Source organism: Amblyomma mixtum, chromosome 5, assembly GCF_055824585.1.
Source record: "Amblyomma mixtum isolate Tamu chromosome 5, ASM5582458v1, whole genome shotgun sequence".
NCBI classification, from domain to species: Eukaryota; Metazoa; Arthropoda; class Arachnida; order Ixodida; family Ixodidae; genus Amblyomma; species Amblyomma mixtum.
In genome coordinates this window covers 63,427,090-63,451,586 of record NC_143016.1, presented here as the reverse complement: position 1 = coordinate 63,451,586, position 24,497 = coordinate 63,427,090, and the positions used below count along the sequence as shown (strand labels likewise).

Below are 24,497 nucleotides of genomic sequence, written 5' to 3'. Positions count from 1 at the left end.
CATTCCAGTAAAAAGAAACTGTCAGAATTAGTATGTCTATAAATATTTCCAAGACTGTCTGCACTTAGTGAAAAATGTGATGCAAAATTTTTAGTAGTGAACGACTTCTGGCAATATTAATATTCCAAAGCCCTTTAGAAATACTACTGAGGAAGCGGTAAATGCAAGACGATGATGGTTGGATATATAACACAGCTCACACCTTGGCATAAAAAATTTGCTAGTCTGTACGATTAACTTTAAACCTGCGAATTTAACAGATGCAACCCTCATATGCTATTATTGGTTTATGGGAGTTTAATGTCCCAAAGCAACTCAGTCTATGAGGGACGCTGCAGTGAAGGGCTCCAGAAATTTGGACCACTGGTAACGTCCTCCAGCCTTACACTTCCATCGAAATGCAACTGCCGCCACCGGGATCGAGCTTATAAGCTATTACTGTCAAACCACCATAGTGGCTCAAAAGTGCACACGACTGGGATGTAAAAACATCTCAGACATACTTTCATTTAATTGCAGGAACCAAGCTGTGCAGGGAAGACAAACCTTTGATAAATTAAAGTCTTCTATTCCGTGGGGCACCCCATCTATCGTGCTGCCTGCCATTTCAGTTAATTTCAGTTACTGAAGTGACTCTTAGCATGTGAAAATGGAAGCTAGCTTAAAATTATTCTCCCACGTAAAAGAAGTGACCTTCTTGACCGAATTTCATATGAAATGCTTGGACCATAACAGGAAAACTGCTGCACAGTAATAAACCTTAGCCGCACTGAACATCAGAGGCCAGTGGAAAGAATCTGTAAATTTAATGTCAGGCCCCAGTTGTCACGAGCTTACTGATGCAAGCTCGCTCTTGTGCTGCGAGTCGAAGAACAATAAAAGATGCAATATACACTCTCTTTACGAAAACTGTCCCGAAAGTTTTTCAAAGCTGGCAACAAGACATACTCCCACGCTAGTGCACGGCTGATCTGAATCATTACTCAGCAAAGACAGACAGCAATCACAAACTAAAGGAGAACTTGTTTGGCCACTACAACTTCAGCAGTGCAACTAAGCGGGTCACTTAAAGCTAAGCTACCTAAGCATAACAAAGGTGCACCCCACAGCCATCTACACTACAAGTGCAAAGCAGTAAGCAAAAGAAAGAACATAAATGTCACACAAACCATGCTTTGAAATGTCCACTGCCCTACATTGGCTTTCGCTTTCAGGCTCTCTTGCATCACATAAAATTAGCCTGCGGCTGTCCAGACTCTCCCGCAATATTGAAATGTGCACTTCCCTTTAAGAAAGAAAAGGAGGAAACAAAAACATACACTCATGCACAGTCAGACGCAAATGTCACATCCATGACGCAACTTTGATAAATGATGCCACAAGGACGATGCTAGCAAAAGGCACCTTACGGGAAGTTCACCTGGCCACAGTTAGACACAACAAGGCCTGGTCGACACAAGTACAAGGAAGACATGCATGCAATGCCGAACACATAGGAGCACGCATAGTGGACGTGAACGTGCCAGCGCGAGAGCCTACGAGCTTTTCGATAGTAAAAAAAAATTTACTTTTTTGTGTCATTCCAATATGCTTTTTTGTTAGCTCATGAACTTGACAACTCCAATCAGCAGTTAATAAAGCCTGCAATGTTGTCAAAACAACATAAGCAGATGCTTTTCTCTTCTCATTTCTCATGTGGAAGAGATAAACAGATAAAGGTTTTCTCCATTAAAAAAAAAACTTAATACCACTTAAAAAAAAAGGTTTGATGAAAATTTATCACAAAATAAATGCCTGCGCCTTGCACAAGGCCCCACAATAGATGAGGCTTGCAATACGTTACGCAAGGCCCAGGGTCTCTTGGAAAAGGAAACCTTACACCATCTTCTTGAAACAGGCCTGTGAAAATGTTATTAGCAGCTTGAGGAAAGCAACATACATGTGAAGTATAAAATACTAAAGTTTTTGAGGCCTAAGAATGCAGATTTTTTTTTTTATCTCAACCGAATCCTAAAGCAAAGCTCAGCATAGCAATACATCTTCGTTCGAACAAAAATTTTCACCTTCAGTTCTCACTCAAGTCATCTATACCGAGTTCCAGATTTTCATCAAGACCTCCACCCCAAGCAGAGCCTCTATCTATGCTTTTATAGAAAATAAAATACATGCCAAGAAAAGGAAGAAACAATGTGCATGTTCTAGCTACCAGTGATGCATTCGTTACTAAATCTTCAGCAAGGAGGAAAATAAAATGCATGTTTCTTGCCGCATGCCATGCTCCCGACACTAAAAGGTGTGTACACGACTGCTAGCTTACTCACATGACAACACCAATTCGGAGGAAGTCGGCACTTAAAGTGTAACCGAAACACTTCGCACAGCATCGAATTAGAACTAAAAACAAGGAATTTAATGAAATGCAGTCCCAATCTTGTGTGGGTAAGCACCTCAGCATGAGCTGGACACCTACCGTGCAACAGGCTGGCTTTCAGAAGAACAAGGAACAATGCGCTAAATGTCATAAATTATGCTGCTTCATTTTTGCGTATCTCGAATCAAAAGATAACAAGCAACAGGAACCACCTAAATTTTCTCACGAAATGAGTGATCACAAAGTGTGAATAAGCTGTGCCCCTCACTAATCACCGGTGAACGCCTTTTCAGCCGTATGCTTTGGCCAAAACAAAAAAGTCAGTTCCTCAGCAGTCTCCATAGCTCGAACCTTCGACGCCAGAGACCCACTTGCGCCTGGCAACTAGACGTGGCTTACACCACACTTTAAATGACAACATAGCCAACTCACAAAAAAAAAAAAAAAGTTCTCCATAGTAACAAAAAAAAAATCATTTTTTCTTCTATTCTTATGAGCCAACCCTAGGTATTAATGCAGGTGCTAAAGACAGGTACAACTCAAGAACAGAGCAGCAAATCCCTCGCAAACAAGGCCCTCCAACCAATAGCATAGACGTACTGTCATGATGTTGCAGTAAAGTGCCTAGCACCTGCCAGCCACCAGCGATTCCATGCAAGCAGGTGCAAGGCAGCTGACTGCAACATCACGACAGTATGTCTATGCTATTATTTGGAGGGCCTTGTTTGATTCGTTCTTGAACTGCACCCGACAATAACAACATCAGGAAACATAAGTCACAATCAAAACTGAAGTTCAGTAAGCCCGAGTTTACAGACAAAAGCAGTCAAGAAAATCCGTGAAAAAAACTATTACTGGCAAACGGATGCATGCAAGAATTGCATAAAGCACTGAACCTTCACAGCAGCCAATAATCCCAGTTACAGCCGAAGCAAATTGTTTTTGCCCCACAGGTTGACGCTAATCATCGGACATTGAGCTTTTTTTCTTCTTCATGTTAATTAGATGCTGAAGCCCAGAAGAAGAGTGCTTATCCGATCTAAAATTACAGCCTGTCAAGTCTCAGTCCCGTACTGAGACTGAAACATGGACAGTTCACAAGAAACAGAGAAATTGAACCACACACAGCATCATCACCTGAAAGGAAATTTATTACGCACACACACCATATGCAATGGCACTGTCCTGCTAACGGTAGTGTGAATGTGGTTATTTTTCAGGAAATAAACATGGCTGTAGGTCATCCTAGAAAGAACATGCAAAAAAAAAAAAAAATTAGGCACGAAGTTCCTTGTACAGTGAACACGAGATGCATACAGAACACAAATGCATCTTTGTATAGCAGGTATACACGTAATAATTGACATAATTAATAATGAGAACCTGAATGCACATTTTGGTGGGGTAACACAACACTGCAGACTGATAACAGTATAATTCCCTGAGCCCCAAAAGTGATTACAGTGAAATTCCAGAGAAATTCCCCAAAGCCCAAAAGAATTTATGACTACATGTGCGTTTTCCAGAATCAAAGTTCACGAAAGGAGAACTGCACCCAACCAGGACGACATTTGGCCTTTGCAGCTATGTTACAATGAAGCAGTCTTCACATCCTTCATAGCAAACAGCGGGTCAGAACTTCCTGCCAGCATGGGAGCAGTGTTCCTTAAAGAACACATTGAATAACAGAGAAGTAAAAAATAAAAAGAGCTTCCAACTGCATGGCCACAACAAGTGCCATGAATCCTGTTTAACAAGTGCACCGTGATAGCTCACATCAAATCACAAGCTTTTCTCTCCAATACTGCTTGCAAGCACTTTCCAGAACATTAAGCACACCCTGTTCAAAAAATCTTCTGTATGCTTGCAAAATAACTTTGAACAACCTCAGTGTTACATTTTAGGCAAACTACAAAGCTTTGGTAACAAGCCTTCATGGCCAAATTGAGAGCTATGCCAGTTAAGGGGGAACGCAGCTTTGAAATCCCCAAAAAACTTGGCCGAAAAAGTCAATTGTTCATAATTGCTGTACCCACTTGTGTGCCTCGTTTTTATGCTGCCCCCAGTTTCATTGTGAAAATCAACTGGAAAGTACTCTAAAGTGTTGTTTCGTGAAACGCAACAGCTGTGCATTGTGGGGAAACACTTGAACAATGGGTGCTTCTTTCTCATTATGGTTTTCTACCTAAATACTCACCTTGCGGAGCAGGTTTCCTCCCGACTGCTTGATCTATTTTAACTCTGTCTGTTGTGTTGCACTCATAAGGCCATTGTATGCGTCAAGATATTTTTTGTTTTTCAAATTTGTGAATTATAAATTCCTAGTATGAAACTGTCTTCTTTTTCTAGATATGTCAATGATGTACAGTGCAACCCAAAAATTCAAAAATTATGCTCAGCAAAAAAAAAATTCTAAGAATGTCTTCACCTGTAGCACGCTAGTAGGAACACACTGAACACTGAACCAGTCTTCTGCCATATTTTCCTTAGTTCACAGCCTTTTCACAAGATTCAGAGTAAAAATATATACAAGAAAACAATTTTCTGGAGATATAACAGAAAATTTTATGACAGTGGTCATAAAATTCTTTCTAATATGCTCAAAAATTTTATGTAAATACATCATGAAATAAATGTTTCTGCTCAAAGCTGTGTCCCCCCTTACACACTGGTGCAGTTTTAAAAAAGCTGAATCACTCAGGTACATGCTGCTCACAGAAAGGCATGGAATCCTTTGCAGTGTCCTTACAGACAGAAATATTGTTCACCACAGTGTGCAGTGATGTGAAAAAAAAAGACAAGCACCGACTAGAATACAAAGCACTCGAGCAAATGCAGAAAAGCAAATGTAGCGAATGAAAAGTTTGAATGTAACAACCTGCTTATAAACAATGTATCGCAAGCAAGCAGGAGCAAGCTTTTCCTATCCTTTTTGTGTCTTTTGTGAATAATCATGAATAAAGGAGAGAAATTTACACCGATAAAGATAGCCACCACAATACTTCTAAACATAGGGATAGCTAATAATCTGACACACAAAGAAATCAGTCTACTGCTCTTAAGGCATGCTTCCATAGCTTATACCTTCCCACAAAAAATAAAGGGGGGGGGGGGGGGGGGGGCAGAAGAATAAAACTGAGAAGAATGATTAGCTAGCTGAAACCAAAGTCTGGCAGTCATATATTCCACAATGAAAGAAGGCCCACCTCAAGGTGTACATGTACAAGGTGCCCTGTACCATATGCAGGCCAACTATTTTTAGTGCCGCAAGCTATTTGCTTAGATAAAGAGCCACTAACATGACACAAGCAAATGAAACTGGCAATGTTGACAAAAAGATATCACTACTCTATCACAGGAACACCTTTGCAAGTTTGCAATCGGCACGTCAGAAGTACAAACTTGCCAACAGTAACGCAGCCAAACATGCTACCCCATCAATGAATACATTTCTCGTTTGCTTAAAAAAGCGTATACCAGTGCAGAATGATAGCAACATACAAAATGTAAAAGATGCCTTACACCACCTGCAAGGTGGTACACACATGGCTGCCAGAAGTACAGTGATGTCTGATATGAAACAGAACACTTACCACGCAACCAACAGTTCTTAATTTTGAGTTTCACTACCAGTTCTTGACGCTTGCAAAGTAAATTTTCTGCTGAAGAATAAGCCTTATGGCGCTTTTTTCCAAAATCAGCGCGGAAGGTGGGGGGGGGTGGCATTCCAGTCCCCTTTTACATCACACTCACTGTACTGTCACCGAGCTCAGCAAAGCCTACACTGAGGAGGTCCTGCCCACGTTTTCGTTTTTACCTTGAGATCTCTTACTGTATATTAACTTCATGCTATTACTATGTATAACAACTTAAATAAAATTTGATTTCGAATTTGAAAAAAAAAAAAAAAATGTGGGAGAAAGTGTACTCCAAAGTTGAAAGGAGGCTCTAATAGTTACCATACTTTGTACTGACAGAAACAGGAGTTCATCATCTTCAATTCCTCGAAGCCCCTAGGTGCTTGCACTAAAACTCACTCTCCCAAATTCCTCAGCTGTGCCACTAGCATAAAATAATCTTTGGCACACCCTAACACATGTACACACCTTTACCCTTGCACACGTGCTCTCGGCTCCTGGGCAAATGTAGAAAAAGTAAAGATAATAGGAAAAAAAAAAGTAAAAATGCGGGCTGCGGGTCATGCAAGAAAGGGAAATCTGCTCCCTACGTTGGCAAAACAAGCTACTGATAGCCACCACAACACATCCTGACAGCTATCTCCAGCAAGTGCACCCCCACTGTCATAAGTTTATCAAACATGACTCTGGTGAAAAAAAATTTAATTTCTTTGGATCCAGGATGCATTACTTGAAATGAATTGTACACTGCATAATTTTCACAACTAAAATCAGGCTGCATAAACCTGGCGCAGGCTGCACGAAAAGACTGCACTGATATTGAACTTTTTTTGGTAATGTTATGTTTAGTGCCACAGCACAAAAAAAAAGAGCACAAAATACTCAGGCAAAGACTGCTAGTATAGGAACACAATAATAAAGAGTGCAAAAGTATGCATTGCTATAATATAAAAACCTAGCAGGTAAGATGTGCTGTATAAATTCGACATAAAACGAAAATAAACAGTAGAATACCAGTGTTACTTTTGCCTGAGCATTCAAAAACAGCGTTGCATTAAAAAATACGCGAGAGCTCACCCAACCGAAAAAAAAAGAAAGTGCATATTGGCACAGCAAATAAGTGCCTTTCCACCAAAAACATCAACCTCCACAGAAAAATAAAACAAAAAGAATAATCATAATGCCCCCAACACTTTTGCACACACCTAGACCACTGAAATGGGATGGCACAAAATGAAGCAAAATAAGAAGCTGGAAAATGACTAATCACACAACTGAAACTAAAGCACCCAGGCATGAAAATTAGGAAGCTTACTGAACATAACCTGATGATGGCATCATGAGGCCGACTTGCAGCAGATCAGAAAATGCCTCAAGTGTTCGAAGTACCTCGACAATGTGCCATGTTGTAAAGGAAAGAGGACAGGACTGAAAACATGAAGACATGCCCTAGTTCACTGAGGACCCTACAAAGGCACAGTGTTCTACCTTACCAAATGTTGCATCATTCAGGGAGAAAGGTTTAAAAGGTTTCTGTAACTAAACTGAAGGCTCATTCTTGCTATTAATTTTATGTTTTGTGATGGGTTTCACTTAATGCCAAACTTTGCTGTGGTGCTTGTGTGCTCTGCACAAAGAAAATCTAACTGCAGCCAGGGGAAAACCACCGGTGCCAACAAGAATGAAAGAAGGATGATGCATATGCAATATGTGCATAACATCAACGTGTGCAACACTTGTGTGCAAAACAATTTCGTGCAAAAAAATTTTGCACATGCTTCATTTTCCTTTTATCCTCGTCCACTTTCCATCTTTTTCAAGAAAATGATGCAGTACATCTTGTCCAAATAGTGACCCTTGTTAAGTACGTCACCAATCCACACATCACTAATGCCATTACTGGTCCAAAGCAGATTTTCACAATGGAAACAATAATGACAGTATGCAGTGCAAAGGGTGTAAATTGCGGAGACCTTTCCAACATTATTCTGCTTCCTTTGTGACAGGACAAATGCTAGAAAAAATATTTATTTTGACCTTACGGCTGCACAGACATATTTTACCTCATAAAATACAGGTGAGTGCTGTCAATAAGCATGTACTAGACAAATCAAACCACAAAATATTAGTTAGGTATGAACATTAAGCCGAAATGAACCAATCATCTAGGATGAAAGAGTATCGAATTTTGTCCCTGACAGCAATGCAATATTTTGTAAACCAATGTAATAGGTGCATGCTAAGTCCCAGTACAAACAATGAAAAAAAAAAAACTACAATAACAGCACAAAAGAACAATAAAAAAAAAGACATGACAGTAATCAAACAGATTATGGCACAGTTTGAAGCTACAATCAGCAGGCTGAATACTTTTCAGTTTTAAACTCTACAGACAAAGCAACAAAGCATTGTTTGATTTCTCATTTTATGTGGTTAAACATCCCAAAGTGACTCAGGCTATGAGGGATGCCGCAGTGAGCTCTGGATAATTTGGACTACCTGGGGTTACTGACATCATGCAGTACACAGGTCTCCAGCATTTCGCCTCCATTGAAATGCCGCCATCAGAGCCGGGATTGAACCCGAGTTTTTTTGGTGAGCAGCTGAGCACAATAACCACTACGCCACAGAAGTGGTGCAATTAAAGCATTCCTATAAGACATTCTCATTTGCTACATTTTGTGCCAGTCGTTTCAGTGACAGATAAATAAATGCAAACATAATGCAAATACAACATCACCACAAACTTGTTTTCAGTCTGTGTTAAACATGACAAACCATATTTAGTTTTGGCCGATTAAAACACTGATTTTTTCCAGCCATCTGACAAATGTGTTCCATAACTTGAATGAAAAACGCTTTAACTGAGTCAACTAAAAATGTGATTAAAGTTTGAAGTTTGAAGTTTGTTTTATTTACATCATAGATGTGGGTAGGTCCTAATGTGACTAATGTGTTCCATAACTTGAATGAAAAACGCTTTGAGTCAGCTAAAAATGTGGTTAACCTGAGAGGTCTCCATAGCTAGAATCCACGTACAGTATTTTACCCCTGAAAGTACATCTTTTCTAATCCCAAGAGGTATGTGGCAACAATTATCACAGCTTCTTAAAAGCACAGGCAAAACACAGTTCACAGAGCTACCCTTTCATCAAGGACGTAACTACGGATTCTAAATGCAAAGTTAATTTAAATTCACAGTAGCCTGTCCAATCTGGACAGCAGTCATAGAATTTGGATACACTTTTGCATTAACGTGTAATGTTAAAATTACGCAGTCGACACTGCGTAATTTTCCTTTATACAATCAAACAAACTTTATGAAGTCAGAATTCTGATTTCCTCTGTTTGTTCATTGAAAACCTAAATGTGAACTGACAGCACCACAGCAGGGAACAATACTGCTTGCAACAAGAGACAGAATGCTCAGGGGCTGGAACTTGAAAGATCACAGCACCCGAACGACACAAGGATGACTCAAACAAGAATAAGACCCTACAGCTAAAACTGCTTGTCAGCAGCAGAAAGCAGTGTTGGTTTCAGTAGCACTAGCTGAAGGTGCGTCGCTGCTGCTGCTTCTGCTGAGGGGAACGACGAGACGAGACACAAATGAACACACAACAGTCTGTGCCATAGAGTGTCAAACCTTTTCTGCAGGAGGAATTTCTGTGCCCGCAGACATGCTGCAACCCACGAACACGGCGATCGACACAAAGTTTGCATCAGGGAGGGGAGAACGGGATGGCAAGCAGCAGCACACATCACAGTGAATCCTGGCTATCACAGAGACCCAAGCGAGAGGGAAGATAAAAAGTGGGGAGCTGCGGGTGGGTCGGCCCCACGGGCTTCTGCTGGGACAGGCTGCTGTGAAGGTTGTTTCTCAATGACAAACACCTGGGGAGCAAGAGCAGAGTTTACCCGGGACAGGGATCCGCGAAAGGAGGCGCTGTTGCGTTCGGGCAAGTGAAAGTCACTCTCGTCCAGGCACAGGTCTGTGTCTGAGTCGTCATCTCGGGGCCGAGCGTCCTCCTGAGGAGGAGTAAGGGGGGGCAAGGGGGAGGACAGGGCCTCAACGTAAGCTAGCTGCACTTGCCAGCCACACAGAAAAGAAGTGAAAACAGAAAAAAAAATCGGAACAATTACAAGGCTAAGTAGAGAGATGGGATCAAGCAGTGGCAAAGATAGAGGATGTTGCAGCTCAGCAATACTGCCATGATTTCTCAAGTGTCACATGCTGGATGTACGAAGGAAAGCTAGCAAGGTGACGAGACGAAGAGTGTGCTGTCTTGTTCCTCAATTTGCTGCACTAGGAATGTGAATATTTGCTGCGCGAGCAGCTTGTCCCGCGTGAAATGCTCTCAAAAGCAGGAAATCAACCGAGATTTGTGACATATAAGGCCACCTCGCTTCAAAATCAATGGATAAATCCAACTAAAGCCCTTTAAGGGCGTATAACCAATCCTCTGAACCTTTCAAGAACTTTCTTTCACTGCAGCAATCTGGCCATAAAACAGAAGCACACGGTGATGTGCTCATCGCACCTTTATGATGACCTGCAAAATGAAAGTGCGCTCTGAACAATAATCAATTTTCCTCAAGTCCAATTTTCCATAACAAGAATCCTCTTAGCCTACAAGTTATCAAGTCTTGGTTTATTGGAATTTAATGTCCCAAAGCAGCTCAGGCTATGAGTCATCAAGGCCGTTCTCCACACTGGATTAGAAGAACATATTTTTTTTAAACTTATACAAAATATTGATGACACTAGTCATGGACTGAAGTTTCTGGCAAAAACCAACAGTTTACTCAGTGACGAGTGACAGTCCATACTTTTTTCACGAAATTAGGCTGTTGTATAGATCTACAGTAATAACACACAGGCATTACAGAAAAGAACCTTTGAGTGAGCATACTTAGTCTGGTTCTTGTGTTGTACAAGTATGTTCATGGTCTCAATTTCGAAATGAGCCGACCCTTGAAATGCTTCAGCACAGAAAATAAAAACAGCAGCATATGGTCTTCCAAGACCGCAAGTCGCACCCAGCCACTTCTTGACACAACAAACCTTCTAATGACTGGCAAAACAAATAGTACAATCGCCACAATAATACGTCCTAACCGAGGCATGCAACACAGCAGAAAACATGGCAGTAAAGCCAACTTGGCACGCTGGCAAAGGATGGTTTCATGGTGCAACTTACCGCCACATTGATTCACAGGCCAGCAAGAATAAACAGCAACGGCACATAAACTAGGCTATGGCCCAGTGCACTAATTCTTCCAGTAATAGACTTATATTCACAATTGCTGAAAGTGCACAACTTGCAGCCTTTTCGACTAAAACTGCTGGCAAGGCATGTAATCCAGAGGTGCTCATGATGCCTAGTAGGAGTGCTAAGGAGCCTGTCCTCTGGATCGTTTTTTTTTTTTTTTTTCCTATGTAAACTGAGTGCAACAGACATGTCCCCTGGTTACCAGGAGACATGAACTGAAGGGCACTTACAAACTTTACCTCCTTCGCCACACTCAGGGGTGGGGGGGGGGGGGGGAATCATTATTGGCTCAAGTTGCCATGGGCCCTGTCGGGAATGCCATATCGTTGCACTGCCATGGTTGCCTGCATAGGCACACTGCACAACTATCACATGAACAGGGTAGCAGACAAGGGGAGGTCTGACTTTGCATTCCTTCTGTGAAATGTCTGTGCTAAGCAAAACAGCGCCACTTGACCAAGGTATCTGTGGTCATGAACTTCAACTTTTGCACTGATGTTTACCTGCCATGCTCAAGGGGTGATTTAAAGAAAAATTTGAACAGTGAGAAGCATATTCCTAATCACTCCACAGAACTCGTACTCAAGGGTGGTTCACAGAATAGAAATTTGGAAGAAGCACTTTATCGCGCTACAAGAACGCTGTAGCACCGCAAGAGCAACATGGGCTGTGCAACACGACCCAACAACAGCCGTTTCATGCAAACCACAGTCTGCATACTTTCAACAAGGAGTGTGCCCACAGGGATGAAACTGGGAGCCTTAAAATGGCTGCACGTCTTTGAAATTTAGAAGCTGAACCCTGAATTGAAACCTGTATGCAGCTCGTTGCACACAGAAGGACAGACTGCACTATTCCATTTTAAACTGCCTGCCCAGTCTTCAAAAAAATTCAGTTTTCTTTCACTGGCCCTGTGGTATTCATTTCCCCCCCCTGAGTACCCATATTTACTACACTAATGCTGCTGTAAATGCCTATATCAAGGAACTAATTGTTCATGTACAGTTCATAGGAAAAAAATTTACAAGGTGTCGAAGTGCAGAAAAAAATTACTGCAGCACTGCCACATCAGCCAGTCACCTTGAATGCAAGCAATTACGAGCATACTTGCATGGTCCACCTTCTGGCATCAATACGAAGTCAATAGACTGCAAGAGAGTGCTTCAATAAATTTGTTCCCACGCACAAGCATCCCGTAAATTTTTGCCATCTACTGTGCATACGATGAAGGGCAAATAGGGTTAAAACAGTTCACAAATTTTTGCAATTAAATTTTACTTGTGGCAGTGAACAATAACGATAATTACTTCCTCCACAAAGCAAGGCACAATGCTGACAAAATAAAATGTGTGCACGAAAGACTCCTCAAATTGAATTCAGCGCTAAGTTAGACTAACATTTCAGAGGACGAATCCTTCCCAGCAGTAGAAGCATTTATATCCTTCGTATATAGAGCTGAAAGCAGAGCAGTTATTTTGAATGAAATTTTACATTGTCATTTACTGTCATATTTTAAGCCAAGAACAACTTGTCACAGAGTTAGGCCTTACTTTCTATTTCAGGCAAGCATACAGAAAATTATCAAATAATGCAGCAACTAGGCAACATAAATTTATTTATCTGGGCATGGCACAAGACATTTGCACAAATATATTATTTTACTTTCAATGAAACGAAACATTATAACAAACATAATTGATCTATTAAGGTTCACAAATTAAGATTCACTGTGCTGAAACAAGAAACACATTTGCATTTGGCAGATGAGTGCCCCAGCTTTAATAATAGTACAATTGGCTCCTAAATAAAGCTGCTGAGCATCACAGCAGCCAATACAGATGCTTCTTGACTAGATATGGAGCTCCTTCCTGTCAAGACAATACAACTTTTACATCTTTGGCCTCCACAAGACAATTCTACAAGAGAATGCTATTCAAACATTAAACCTCACAAGCATATAGTAGAGAGACAAGGCTCCATGACAAACGCAAAGGTAACCTGTCAGCTGGTTACAAACCTTCAAGGGCAACCATCTCTCCAAGTGGCTCCTTTCTGCTGAAACAATGACCAATGACTATGTGCAGCCACAAATAGAATGAAAGCTTCATTTCTGCATCACTTATCAAAACCTGCGCCATTTTATGACTCCGGTACTGATGCTAACAAATCTCTTGCAAAGCCACTCCTCCCCAGCACTGTGTTTAGTCTCTAATTACACCAAATGATTGTCTTTTTTGATATCTCCAGTTTGATCACTCATGACCTGCAACCACCAGTGACTGCACACGCAGGGTTATGCAAAGAAAGAAACACAAAGAGCATTCCAACAACATTTTTGCTTTACATGATCCAACATTAAACATCTTTTGCGAAGCAGTTACAAGGATAAGCACATGAGTTTGCTATGGTTATGCAGCTTTACATGCATACATACTTTGCAAGAAGGCAGCAGCATGTTTACAAGTGCAGACCAATAAGCAGTGCTCTTAGTGAAAGCAGGAAGCAAGCATAACAGTTTACAAGCAAAGAAATATGCTACAACAAGATTGAAGAACATATCTAAGCACAAGCAAGAAGTATAGGCACAAAAACAACAACTGACCTCATCATCCCATGCTGACAAAACAGAACTGATGTATAACTGCTGTATCTAAAAAATGCATAACAGTGAAAGAGTAACTAAAAGAAGTCATGATTATGTTTAAGCCATGTGCCAATTATAATTTCTGATAACATAGCATCCTTAACTCAATTTTGAAATGCCACACAGCACAGTAGGTTTTTCAATCTAGCAATCATATTAGGGAAACCTTTGCACAGCTACAGCAATGATACAATACAAAGCCTGTGCCATCCTACCTGCTAGGCAAGCAAATCAATAAAAATGTGAACACCAGGAAACAAGCGAATGTAGTAGCATTAAACAAATATACTACATGAGGCAAAGTCAACTAACTACTCTTTTCAGCCACACTCACGGTGGCTAAAAATGCGTCTGTCAAAAGTCTACAATAAACACAATAACTGTACAGTGGTAACCTGAGGAACAACGATGCAGTCCACTTTGTCTTCCTTTTGCCGAACTTACGCGTTCATGCGCCATCGGTGTCAGAAGCATGAAAATGCTTGCTGCTCACACCATGCTATGCATAATGCATGCGTAAGAAAGGTGCAGGTGTGAGGCAATCACTGTCACCAATGGCAAGACACAAGAAGCCACCGTAGGTGGAGGCAGCAGCAGCAGCCTTAGACTTAGGAGACAGCAGGCAAGGGCCAAGGCACATGCAAGGAACCCCCGGGCAGGCAAACAGGCAGGCTGCTCAAGGGTGCCAGAGACTGCAGCAGCAAGGCAAGGAAGAGGAGGAGGACAGGGCAGGCAGGCAGGGTGTCAGCAGTCACTGTGGTGCGTGCGGGAGGCCCGCATGGACGTGGACGAGTCAGTGGAGGAAGGGTCGGGTGAGTGGAGCCCGCTGAGCTTGACCGGCAACTCATCGCCACGCATGCCCTCATCCTCAAAGCCACAAGTGGAGCTGGTGTCCCGGGGAGGGCGCCCGTTCATCTGCCAGAGAGTGGCGCAGGGGGCAGAACTCTTGCGAATGGGGCGACACCGGCGAGTGGAGCAGCCTCACCTGCATCAGCTGCTCGGTGGAGGTGAGCACGTGCGCCAGGGGCAGGCAGCACTGGGGCAGCGTGTCCAGCAGCGTCGGACGGCTGTGCGTCAGCAGCGGCTTCATGAACCTGGGCATCGACACACAAGGACCGTCAGGGCAAAGTAAGCACACCACCGCCCTTGCAGCCACTGCACTCAATAGTGTTGGCACCAGCTGAAGGCCCTTCACAGCTCATGTGTGAGCTCTAGTGCTTCAAGACAGCTGCTAGCAGCAGCTTACTTCTTCTAGACCTCAAAATGCATAAGAGTAGTAACACAATGGAGAGAAAAGCTGCAAAGGCAGCCATCATTGCAGATGAAACTCAGCCAACCATGAAAGTCAGCCTTTTTGACAGCTCTGATTTTAGTAATGCATAGGCAAGAATTGGGAAAAGTGAGGGCTAATTTAGCGGACAAATGAATGAAAGAGGCCAAGAGGAACTGTTTCTCAGGAAAGCGAAAAAAAAGGCTAACATTTAAAATGAAGTGCACAATCAAAATATCTTTTATTCACCAAGCTTAGTCATGAGAGCTCAAGCTTGATATGAGCGATGCTTTGCAGAGATTCTCAGTGGAGCCACAGTTTCACAAGTCCATTACGAGACTACAGCAACAAGCCGCTACTGTGCACTCTGACATCTGTGACTTAATAGTGGCATCTTGTAACAGTGCACAAGCTACTAGAAGGAAGAGCTTTGCAAGGCACAGTAATGCACCAAGGGATACCTGACGTCAAAGTTGTACCACTTGCGGACCAGCCAGGCCTTTTCATAAGGAGTCTTGCTTTCTGGCTGGGGCGGCGGGCTCTGCAATTCTGGTGGTGTCTGCACCTGGCCAGCCTGTGAATGAACCAAAAAAAAAGAAATGAACATCTCAAATTTTGGCAGCAAAATGGCAGGGCCATCAGGAAAGCATTACTAAATACACCCACGACTTGAATCAAGAAGAACCTTAATGGGTAAAAATGCAGGTTGTACTTATGTTTCGTTCAAGCCTGGAAAAAAAAAAAAACACAGAAGAAAGAAACTCCCTTCCGTTGCAGTCCTTAATATGGTGGTAAAAAAAAAAAAAACTGACTTGGTATACGACAGGCGGCATAAGTCAAGAAATTCAGTGAGGGCAAGTGTAAAAATTGCATGTTTTTAACAATCTTTATCTCTTTCACCCCATAACCCCTTCACAGCAAGGTCCAGGAGTATACCAACCACGCTTTTTTTTTTTTTTTTATAACTGCTTGTTGACAGCTCGATGCATTCGGCAGCACCTTATTAGTGTCCCAACGTGATGACACCAACGGTTGCCAAAGCTGTGTAAGCTTTTCTTTCCCCCTCCCCAGGGCTCTGTGTATTCCCAATGCTGTGAACTACCCTCCTTCCATTGCTTCCACAATGCCACATCCTCTACCAGCACACCGCAAAACATGTCAACATTATATGCATACTACACTCCCTTGATCTCCCATGTGGAACACCTAACAGCCTACTTGCAAATACCGCTAAGATACAGAAAAAATGTTACTCATAAAAAACCACTTGCTCCCAGCAGTGACAAGAATACACATATGCTAGCAGTCAACCAATCCCCAGGTAGCGTCATCAATCTTAGGGTAGTATCAAGTTAATTACAGAGGTCCCTACTAAAGATAACAGTCAATACATCACACATACAGTAAAACCACATGCAAGGTACTTTTCTCTTTTTTTTTTTGACAACAGAAAAGTTAATATTGCTGTAAGATTTCATGCCAGGTAGTATGTCCAAAACAATTAATGTTGAATTCCATGCAGATGGTAGTTAATAAGAAAAAATAAGCATGCATTATTGTAAAAGTAGCAAGCCACTGCCTTAAAGCAGTCACATGCCATGCATGCCATGCAAACACAAAAACATTAGTGTTTTTCAAACTACAGAGAATACTTCACAAGTTGCCCCCCCCCCCCCCCCCCCCCCTTCCCATGAACTTCATTAGCATAGTGTGTTTTGATTTTTCTGACATTCCACACACAAGAGAGTAGTAAAGGTATTTTGGGTTCAACGGTGCATCGGCAGCTCAAGCCGTAATGCGCCAAACACAAGGTGGTTATTTACTGCAGTCTGTTAGGGTCAGGTGTTGAAGGTTAAACTTGACTGGATTAAATGTTCACCCACGATATTTTACATCAGGAAAGCCTAGATGACAAAACGTATACCAATCGGAAGGACCCATGACTATATCATTCCTCACTCAATTATCAGGTCCAGAATTTCCACACCATTTTCATTACTTTTTACACAACTGCAAATTAAATTCAACCCAAAGAATCCGACAAGCCACAAACAGTTCTCATTTTGGTGGTTAGTTGGCTCATGATTAATATGAAGAAAAGAAAAAACGACACATGCTAAACAAGACAGCAGAGGAAGAAACCTGTCCAGAACAAACTTTTACACGGAGCTTTTATAAAAACCCTGTCTTCTTTACAACTATGAGTTCGACTTTTCGGTTGAAAGTTTTTAAAAATTTGGCGGACTTTTTTCAGTGTTTATTTCAGAATTTATGTTTCGTTTTTTTCTTTTTCCGGCACATATTGCGGCAATCCAGTGTAGTCAGAAGTAATTTGGAGTCTGTCTCTAAATGACTTTTTGTTGGAACGAAAGTTTATTTACCAGTAATTAACATGCAAATTGTAGTACTTGGACCTACGTTTGTAGAAGGAATTGCTACTCCATTGAAAAATTAAGGCAGGCTAGAGGAGATAGCTTGCAGATAAAAACGCAAGTGGAAGTTTACTGCTACTGCTAAGCTGTAGGTTGACATGTTACCCTTGGGTTGACGTGCTGGGTTAAGCAAGAAGGCGGGGCATCACGTGGTCTGCGTGTGTATGGCAGCAAAGGAACTGCCGCTCAACAGTCATGGTAGCCAGAACGTAGTTTTTCGCGATGCTCAATCATGGTTTCATGACAGTGACTTACATGCACTTGATAAACCTACTTAACCAACTACCTGCTCTCCGCGGGTGATGATAATGAACAAGGAGTGCTTGGTTAGCAAGCGGCAAGGAAGTGGTGCTTCCCGGTCTGCAAAGGTGTGTAAAGCTGGTGGAGATATACCCCAATTTGCACAAATGTTTGTTTGTTTGTTGGGGTTTAACGTCCCAAAGTGACTGAGGCTATGAGAGACGCCGTAGTGAAGGACTCCGGAAATTTCGACCACCTATAGGGTTCTTTAACGGGCACTGACATCGCACAGCACACGGGCCTCTAGAATTTCGCCTTCAAGAAATTCAGCCGCCGCGGCTGGGATCGAACCCGCGTCTTTCGGGTCAGCAGCCGAGTGCCGTAACCACTGAGCCACCGCGGCGGGTAGCTCCCATCCCATTTGCACAAATGGGATGTTTATTCAACAATGTCATCATCACATCAGGGCCCTGGCTTCCCTACTAGGTTAATTTTCAACACTAACGGAGCATAACTTGTACTCAACAACAAGCCAGCTGTGCCTTGCAAGCCAAGAATACTGACCTTTTTAATTTCGAAAACTGAATTCGGCATACTTGTATCAGCTTTTTTGAATTTAAACTGCAAAGTCCAGCCCCTACTTTAACCCTGTGCATTTTTTGCCAGTTTATTATCAGATGATGTCCTATACACAGCTTCTTTTATCTGTCCTTTTCAGACAACCCCGCAGCTTGTGTGTTGCCGGTATGTTGTTGCATGAGTGAGATTGGTGTCCCTGGCAGTTCCCTTCAGAATTCATTTTCACCTTTGTCACCATCCGAATTCACACATCCACATCTTAAGAACCTTATCTACTGATGAAACTCAATCGATGATAACTTGTATTCTGTATTCAAAGAATACAGAAGTATATAGCTTCTACTACATGCACTTTGGCAGCGTTTGCGCAGTCCTTAATAATCAAAAAGCTTGTCCACACTTTTACAATACCCTTCTTGATACCTAAGAGCTCTAGCACAATGCACGTCTTTAAGCCAAAGCCGATTTCCTTTCCAACAAATGCATCAATACAAAAGCATTCAAACAGAAAAAAAAAGGAAGGCTGAAAGTTTTGCACATGCAAAACACACCTCCTAAAGTACTTCAAATGCTCGATCAGCAGGCTGAAGTTGCTCCCAGCGATCAGTCCACAGATTCCTAAACTAGCAGGGCCATTCATGAAATGCAATGCTACGCTAAGTGCTCATAACAACAGGCTAAGAAACAGTCTTGCGCAAGCCGTGCTTAGAATAGCATAATGACGAGGCTCATCCAAATGAGTTAGGCCAGCAGGCTCCTTAATGAACACTGCAGATCTAACAAGATCATAACAGGGAGGCAGCTAACAGGATCTGCGCCAACCTTCCACACCAAATGAAAATCAGCACGTAACCAAGTATGGCATGCATAAATTGGAACACGACTAGGTGTAACGAAATAATGCCGCTCTTACATTATTATTCAACTATGGCAAATAGACGGCTAACTGACAGCTCGACTCTTCACAAATAAAGGATGAATCACACTGGTAGTACATAAGAGTGTGGACATTGCTTTATAGAGACTGTTAACATTTTGATTTAAGCTAACAGTCCCAGTGAGAAAACAATGCCAAGCTTGACCCAAATCACTGCAAACTTGAGTGTTGCACACTACACAAGCAGCACGCATAGTCAGTAAATGCACACGATGGCATCTGCCGAAACCGGTGAAAGATGGCTTGAATCTCAAAGGGACTGCTTTTACGAACGGAGAGAGAGAAACCAGAGTCATTTTCAAAAATCCCAAGGTGCCAAATGCAAGGACTCAGTATCAAAAAATAAAAATAAAAAATAAGCTAAAAGACAGAGGGATCTCCCTGGCTGAAATCTGACCGCAAATCACGCTGTATATATCGATCCTGGAGCCAAGAACCTTAGATATGGTCTGTTACCTACGTTCCAATCGTGCAAATTTCATCTGATGCTAACGAGTGCAAAAAAAAAAAGTTAATTTCGCTCTTTTACTGAGTCAAGCCAAAACAAGCGTTGCTGAAATCATCGCCACCGATGTCATAGTGATGCACACACTTTGGAATTCACTTCAATTTATGAGGAGAACATACATGCCGCCTTTACAACATCTCAAACTTGGCACGTTTCGAGCACACACAGCAGCTGCCACTATAATAGGTTACTATTTCACTCATGCCTAAAAGAAACAAGCAGTCAATCATGGTGGAAAGAAAAAAAAATCGCAAGCGTATGCTCAATAAGACGTGTTATGACGATATAAAAGGGTATAATAAAGAAAAACAAAGAGCACAATCACACGTTATCACCCCCCTACTGTCAGGCAAAGTAGCATTAGGGTGAACAGCCCTCATTCCCAGTTGTGGCATTAAGTGGAGTGCTTGACACTTGTGAAGTTCACTAAGGTGCTCATTTAGACCCATTGCTTTTTGCACAACACAGCAAAAGCCATTCCGCAGGCTAAACAGAGCTACCAGCGCATAGGCAGTGCAAATAGAAGCTCCTTACCACCCCATTCTGAGTTGACTGATAACCCTGAAAGGTGCAAGAAAACAACATGCCCCAGTTTATATATGCGACAATAACAAAAATAATGAAAAGCTGTGAAAAACAAAGCATGGAGAAAATTTAAAAGAAAAAACAGCCTCCAAAGCCTCCGATTTGCCTAGTCATCAATGCTAATCAGCTGTAGCTACATAATACTAGGTTGATGGTGCAATCAGTCACAAGCTAAATGGAAGAAAAAACTCAGGAAAAAAAAACTTCACTATGCTTTACAGATGACATAGCCAGACTTAGGGAACTGAAATTAAGGAATGTAATTGATAAACAATACTATGGCAGAGTTCCTACCTCAATAATATCTGCACATAAACTGGCACACAAACAATTTCAAGTGGATTCAAAAGTAAACGAACACAGTCATGTGATCCAACTATGCAGAGGTGAGTTGAAATGGAAATTCAGAGATGCAGTGCTCAGATCCACAGCCCTAAAATCCCTCATACACGCAGTATGCCAGCCATGCTCCACAAGGTCGCATGTCAGTGCACTGTGACCTCAGAATCATGTAATGTTTACTCCTTTAAGTGCTGGACACTATCAAAGATGTGCACATATCTAATACTCTAATACAGCCACACAAATCTCACTAAAACCACACGCACCCCATTATCAGTATCGAGGTCACATTCTTGAAAAGTGCGTCATATAGGTATTCAAAAGAGCCTATAGACCAACACCATGTTTATAAACATAGGAGGCGCTCACAGATGCCGGAGGTGAACTACAGACCTGCACATTTGGCACTGCTCCAGCGCGCATGTTCTAGTTCATGCCTTTTGCCGCTAGGAAAAGGCACCTACGGGAAGCGTGGCGCTACATTATACCTGTTGAACAAGATGGCCTCCTCCATCATTTTATTTCAAACAAGGCAGTTTCGTCGTTTGTCCACGTAATCATTAACATCCATTTATCTATGCTAGGCACGGTGGTGCTGACGAAAAGAAAGCGGATAAAAAGAAAGACGTTTTTTATACTCATCCAGAGCGAAAAAAGTCGTTATTGTGGATATTTTTATCGTTGATGGTAAGATAGCAGAAGAAGACGAAACAAATGTATTAAATATCTTGCTCAAATTGGCAAATGATGATGATGATGACAGCAGACGAACAGGTCAACCGAGCGCCCTCAACAGCCAATAAGCTAACGAAAGTTGGCACACGCTGCTCCATAGGACCCCGCCATATGTGCAGGTCTGTAGTTCAGTAGGTCTTGGTATAGTCTGCGCTGCCACTTGTTACGAAGCGTGGTTCGCTTTTATTTGCTTATCATGCTCTTTGATAACTGCTTTTCATGTAAAGCCATCTAGGCTGTCTAGTTTGAATGACTGTATTAATGAGAAAATAGCGCATGTGGCAGCATGTCAAAACTCGATGAGAGGCTTTTGTGATTTGAGGAAACACCCTGCAGACAGATCACCTGTTGGGGTTTTGTCCACCACCACAACACATGTATTTATCGCGACTTTTCCGAAAGATACCAGCTTTGAAATAATGTTGAGTACTTTTGCATGCTGTTCTTAAAAGTATTCAACAGTGGTCGACAAACAGTCTCCTTCATAGATGCACAGTGAAATGAGAAAAATTTTCAAATGTTTTGTATGCATGTGCCACGCTTCTGTCCAGTACATCCTCCCTTCCCCCTTGGGGGTAGCACCAACACATGCATATGTTTTTTGTGACCCATGAGCGCCACAATACTAAGATTCGATTATATCAAAAAACTACTTTGAAGACTTCTGTTTGCATGCATTCCTATAGGTCGTTCTCTCTGAGCTTATCTCTTGCACCACCAAGAATGAACTCTGCCTAGCAAGAATGAGCAAATCCAATAAGCAACCTATTCTTTTACTTTTTTGCTTCATCTGCCTGCTTGCCACCACCTTCGATGCAACTTGGATATCACTAGAAATCGAAAGAAGAAACCCTGAAGAAACCTTGAGTCAAGTCTAAGAGCCACATGCCAGTTGTGGAGATCTCAGCTCACCAAAAAAGCAAAAGGATTCAGTACCTCCCCGTGAATTTGGCCTCCTGCCAAGATATACTGAAGTCTCGCTACTGACTTTAGTCCTGCTTACAATGCCAGTCTCTCATATTTCCCAGCAACTGTGAGCACCCCCCCAAGAATGATGTAGAGGAGCAGATATATTGATTAGCAATGTTCAATGGGTAGAACAACTAAATGAAACTGAGACACCTTTCCTTAGCTATGATACAACACTGGTATAAGTATGGCAGTGCTACACTCTTACAGCAGCTCAGAGCCTGTCTAGTAAGGTTGATAATTTTCATATTATCAACGTAACACCCCGTGATGTGCTATAACACATGAATGTGTTATGTTAACATTATGCTGTGCTTTTGCATGTAATTTTCACCTCTGGGGCATATGAACAGGGTTTTCAAATGTGGAAAGACAATTTAATGCTCATCTAGTAGTCTATTCTGCAACTACTACCGCAGCAGAGTAAAACTGAGGAAGCTTATATTCCACACCACCAGGTGCCTCCGTTAGTTATGTGCATATCAATTCATGCCTCTCCAGCAAGCACGAAATGCCTTAGGTGGCATCAGCCCATTTTATTCGCTCATATCAATGCTAATGGGGAATTTCCTGTCCCATATGTTCATCCTCTACATTCCACCACCAAACATGGTTGGAACTGGCACCAGATGGTCAAACTGAAAATTTCTTAAAGTCAGCTGCTATAAAATAAAAAAAGGTTTAAACAGCAGCGAAACGAAGGTGCCTTCTTAGCTTTCCTTGTTTAATTTTATTCCTCGGCTGTTATTGCCATTTCGTGTATAAGCATGTTGCCATCGTGGTAAGCAAAATGTTCACTTTGCACAGACCCCAAGGCAACAAAGAACGTCACAAGTTTCAAGGCCCAGAACTTTTACACTGCTGGACTCTGATGGTTATCTGGCGCCTCAGCCAATCATTTCGTCCTGAAAGCTACCAAAGCATGCAAATCCCTCTCTGCAACCGTGCACAGCAGTCAACCACACAAGCGATGTCAAGTGATACGTAAAGTGATGATGCTGTTCCCCAGGAAGAAAGTCCACGAAAATGATAAGATGAAAGCAGGAAAGAGCACAGAACCACCAAGTCTATTCCTGATGTTGCTAATGTGCAATCTAAACGAGCATAACATTCACAAAAGAGGACTCTTCGAAGAATGTTTTTCAAGCTGCCAGTGAGATCTCAAATAAGCACTTTATGTGACGAGCCATCTATGGCACAATCATGAGTTGTGTGTGAACAGCATGAAAGAGACAATGTATAGAAATAAGAAACATGGGACACTGTCCCGTCTTTCATTCCCACCTACCACCAATTTTGTGGTGTCAATGACAAAACATTTGTTACTAACTAGCTCAAGCTGCCACCCCAAATATGATACTGATCGGTTGGGTCCATAAAAACAGCCCCATCAACAACTTGAAGTACATGTCTTCTAAAAAATGGCTTAGGGACAATTTGCACACGGAAACCCAAACAATCGCACAGTGCAACCCTTGGACTTGGATAGAATTCACTTCGCAAAATACTTAGGCTGCAATCACTATACAAAACATGACCCAAATCCCCCAAGCATGCAATGATACTCTATAAGGTATGGAGGTGCTATATCCAAGGTATAGAGGTCTACCAAGTTTCTGTTATGCTAGCTGTAGGTACAGGTAAATTTAATGGCTGTTGCCTAGCTCTTGCCTTCTGGTTCTATTAGTAATAGTAACCTCTCGTCCGGGCACTGAGAGGCACTTAAAAAGGCAGAGATATTTGCCCACAAAAGCTCACCAGGTTAAACAAAACAACACAGAGGCTCACTGCCACAGCTAACCAATAAAGGGCAGGCAACGGCTCAACGCGGCGCTTCATTTATTTTGCACATTTCCGCCCGCGAAATTCTTTTCATGATGTACCCACCCCTTCTTTTAGATGTCTGAACCACAGACAGACAGAAGTGATCTAAACTGAAATGAACCATGCCACACTGTTCTATCACAGCTGAAT

At 42.0% G+C, this 24,497-nt stretch overlaps 1 protein-coding gene across 9 annotated transcripts in view; it reads right to left on the bottom strand.

The window, feature by feature from the left end:
* Nhe3 (Na[+]/H[+] hydrogen exchanger 3) overlaps positions 1-24,497 on the bottom strand; it is a 60,255-nt gene that overhangs the window by 5,784 nt on the left and 29,974 nt on the right. Inside the window, exons 14-19 of one of the 9 annotated variants that reach the window (XM_089544748.1) lie at positions 20,427-20,453; positions 15,658-15,770; positions 14,912-15,020; positions 9,928-10,038; positions 3,538-3,616; positions 1,170-1,285 (exon numbers count right to left, since the gene is read on the bottom strand). In XM_089544748.1, coding sequence (XP_089400874.1) covers positions 3,581-3,616; positions 9,928-10,038; positions 14,912-15,020; positions 15,658-15,770; positions 20,427-20,453 — 396 coding nt within the window. In that variant the 3' untranslated portion in view covers positions 1,170-1,285; positions 3,538-3,580. The other 8 variants (XR_016283034.1, XM_089544750.1, XR_016283035.1 and 5 more) reach the window with 8 other exon arrangements.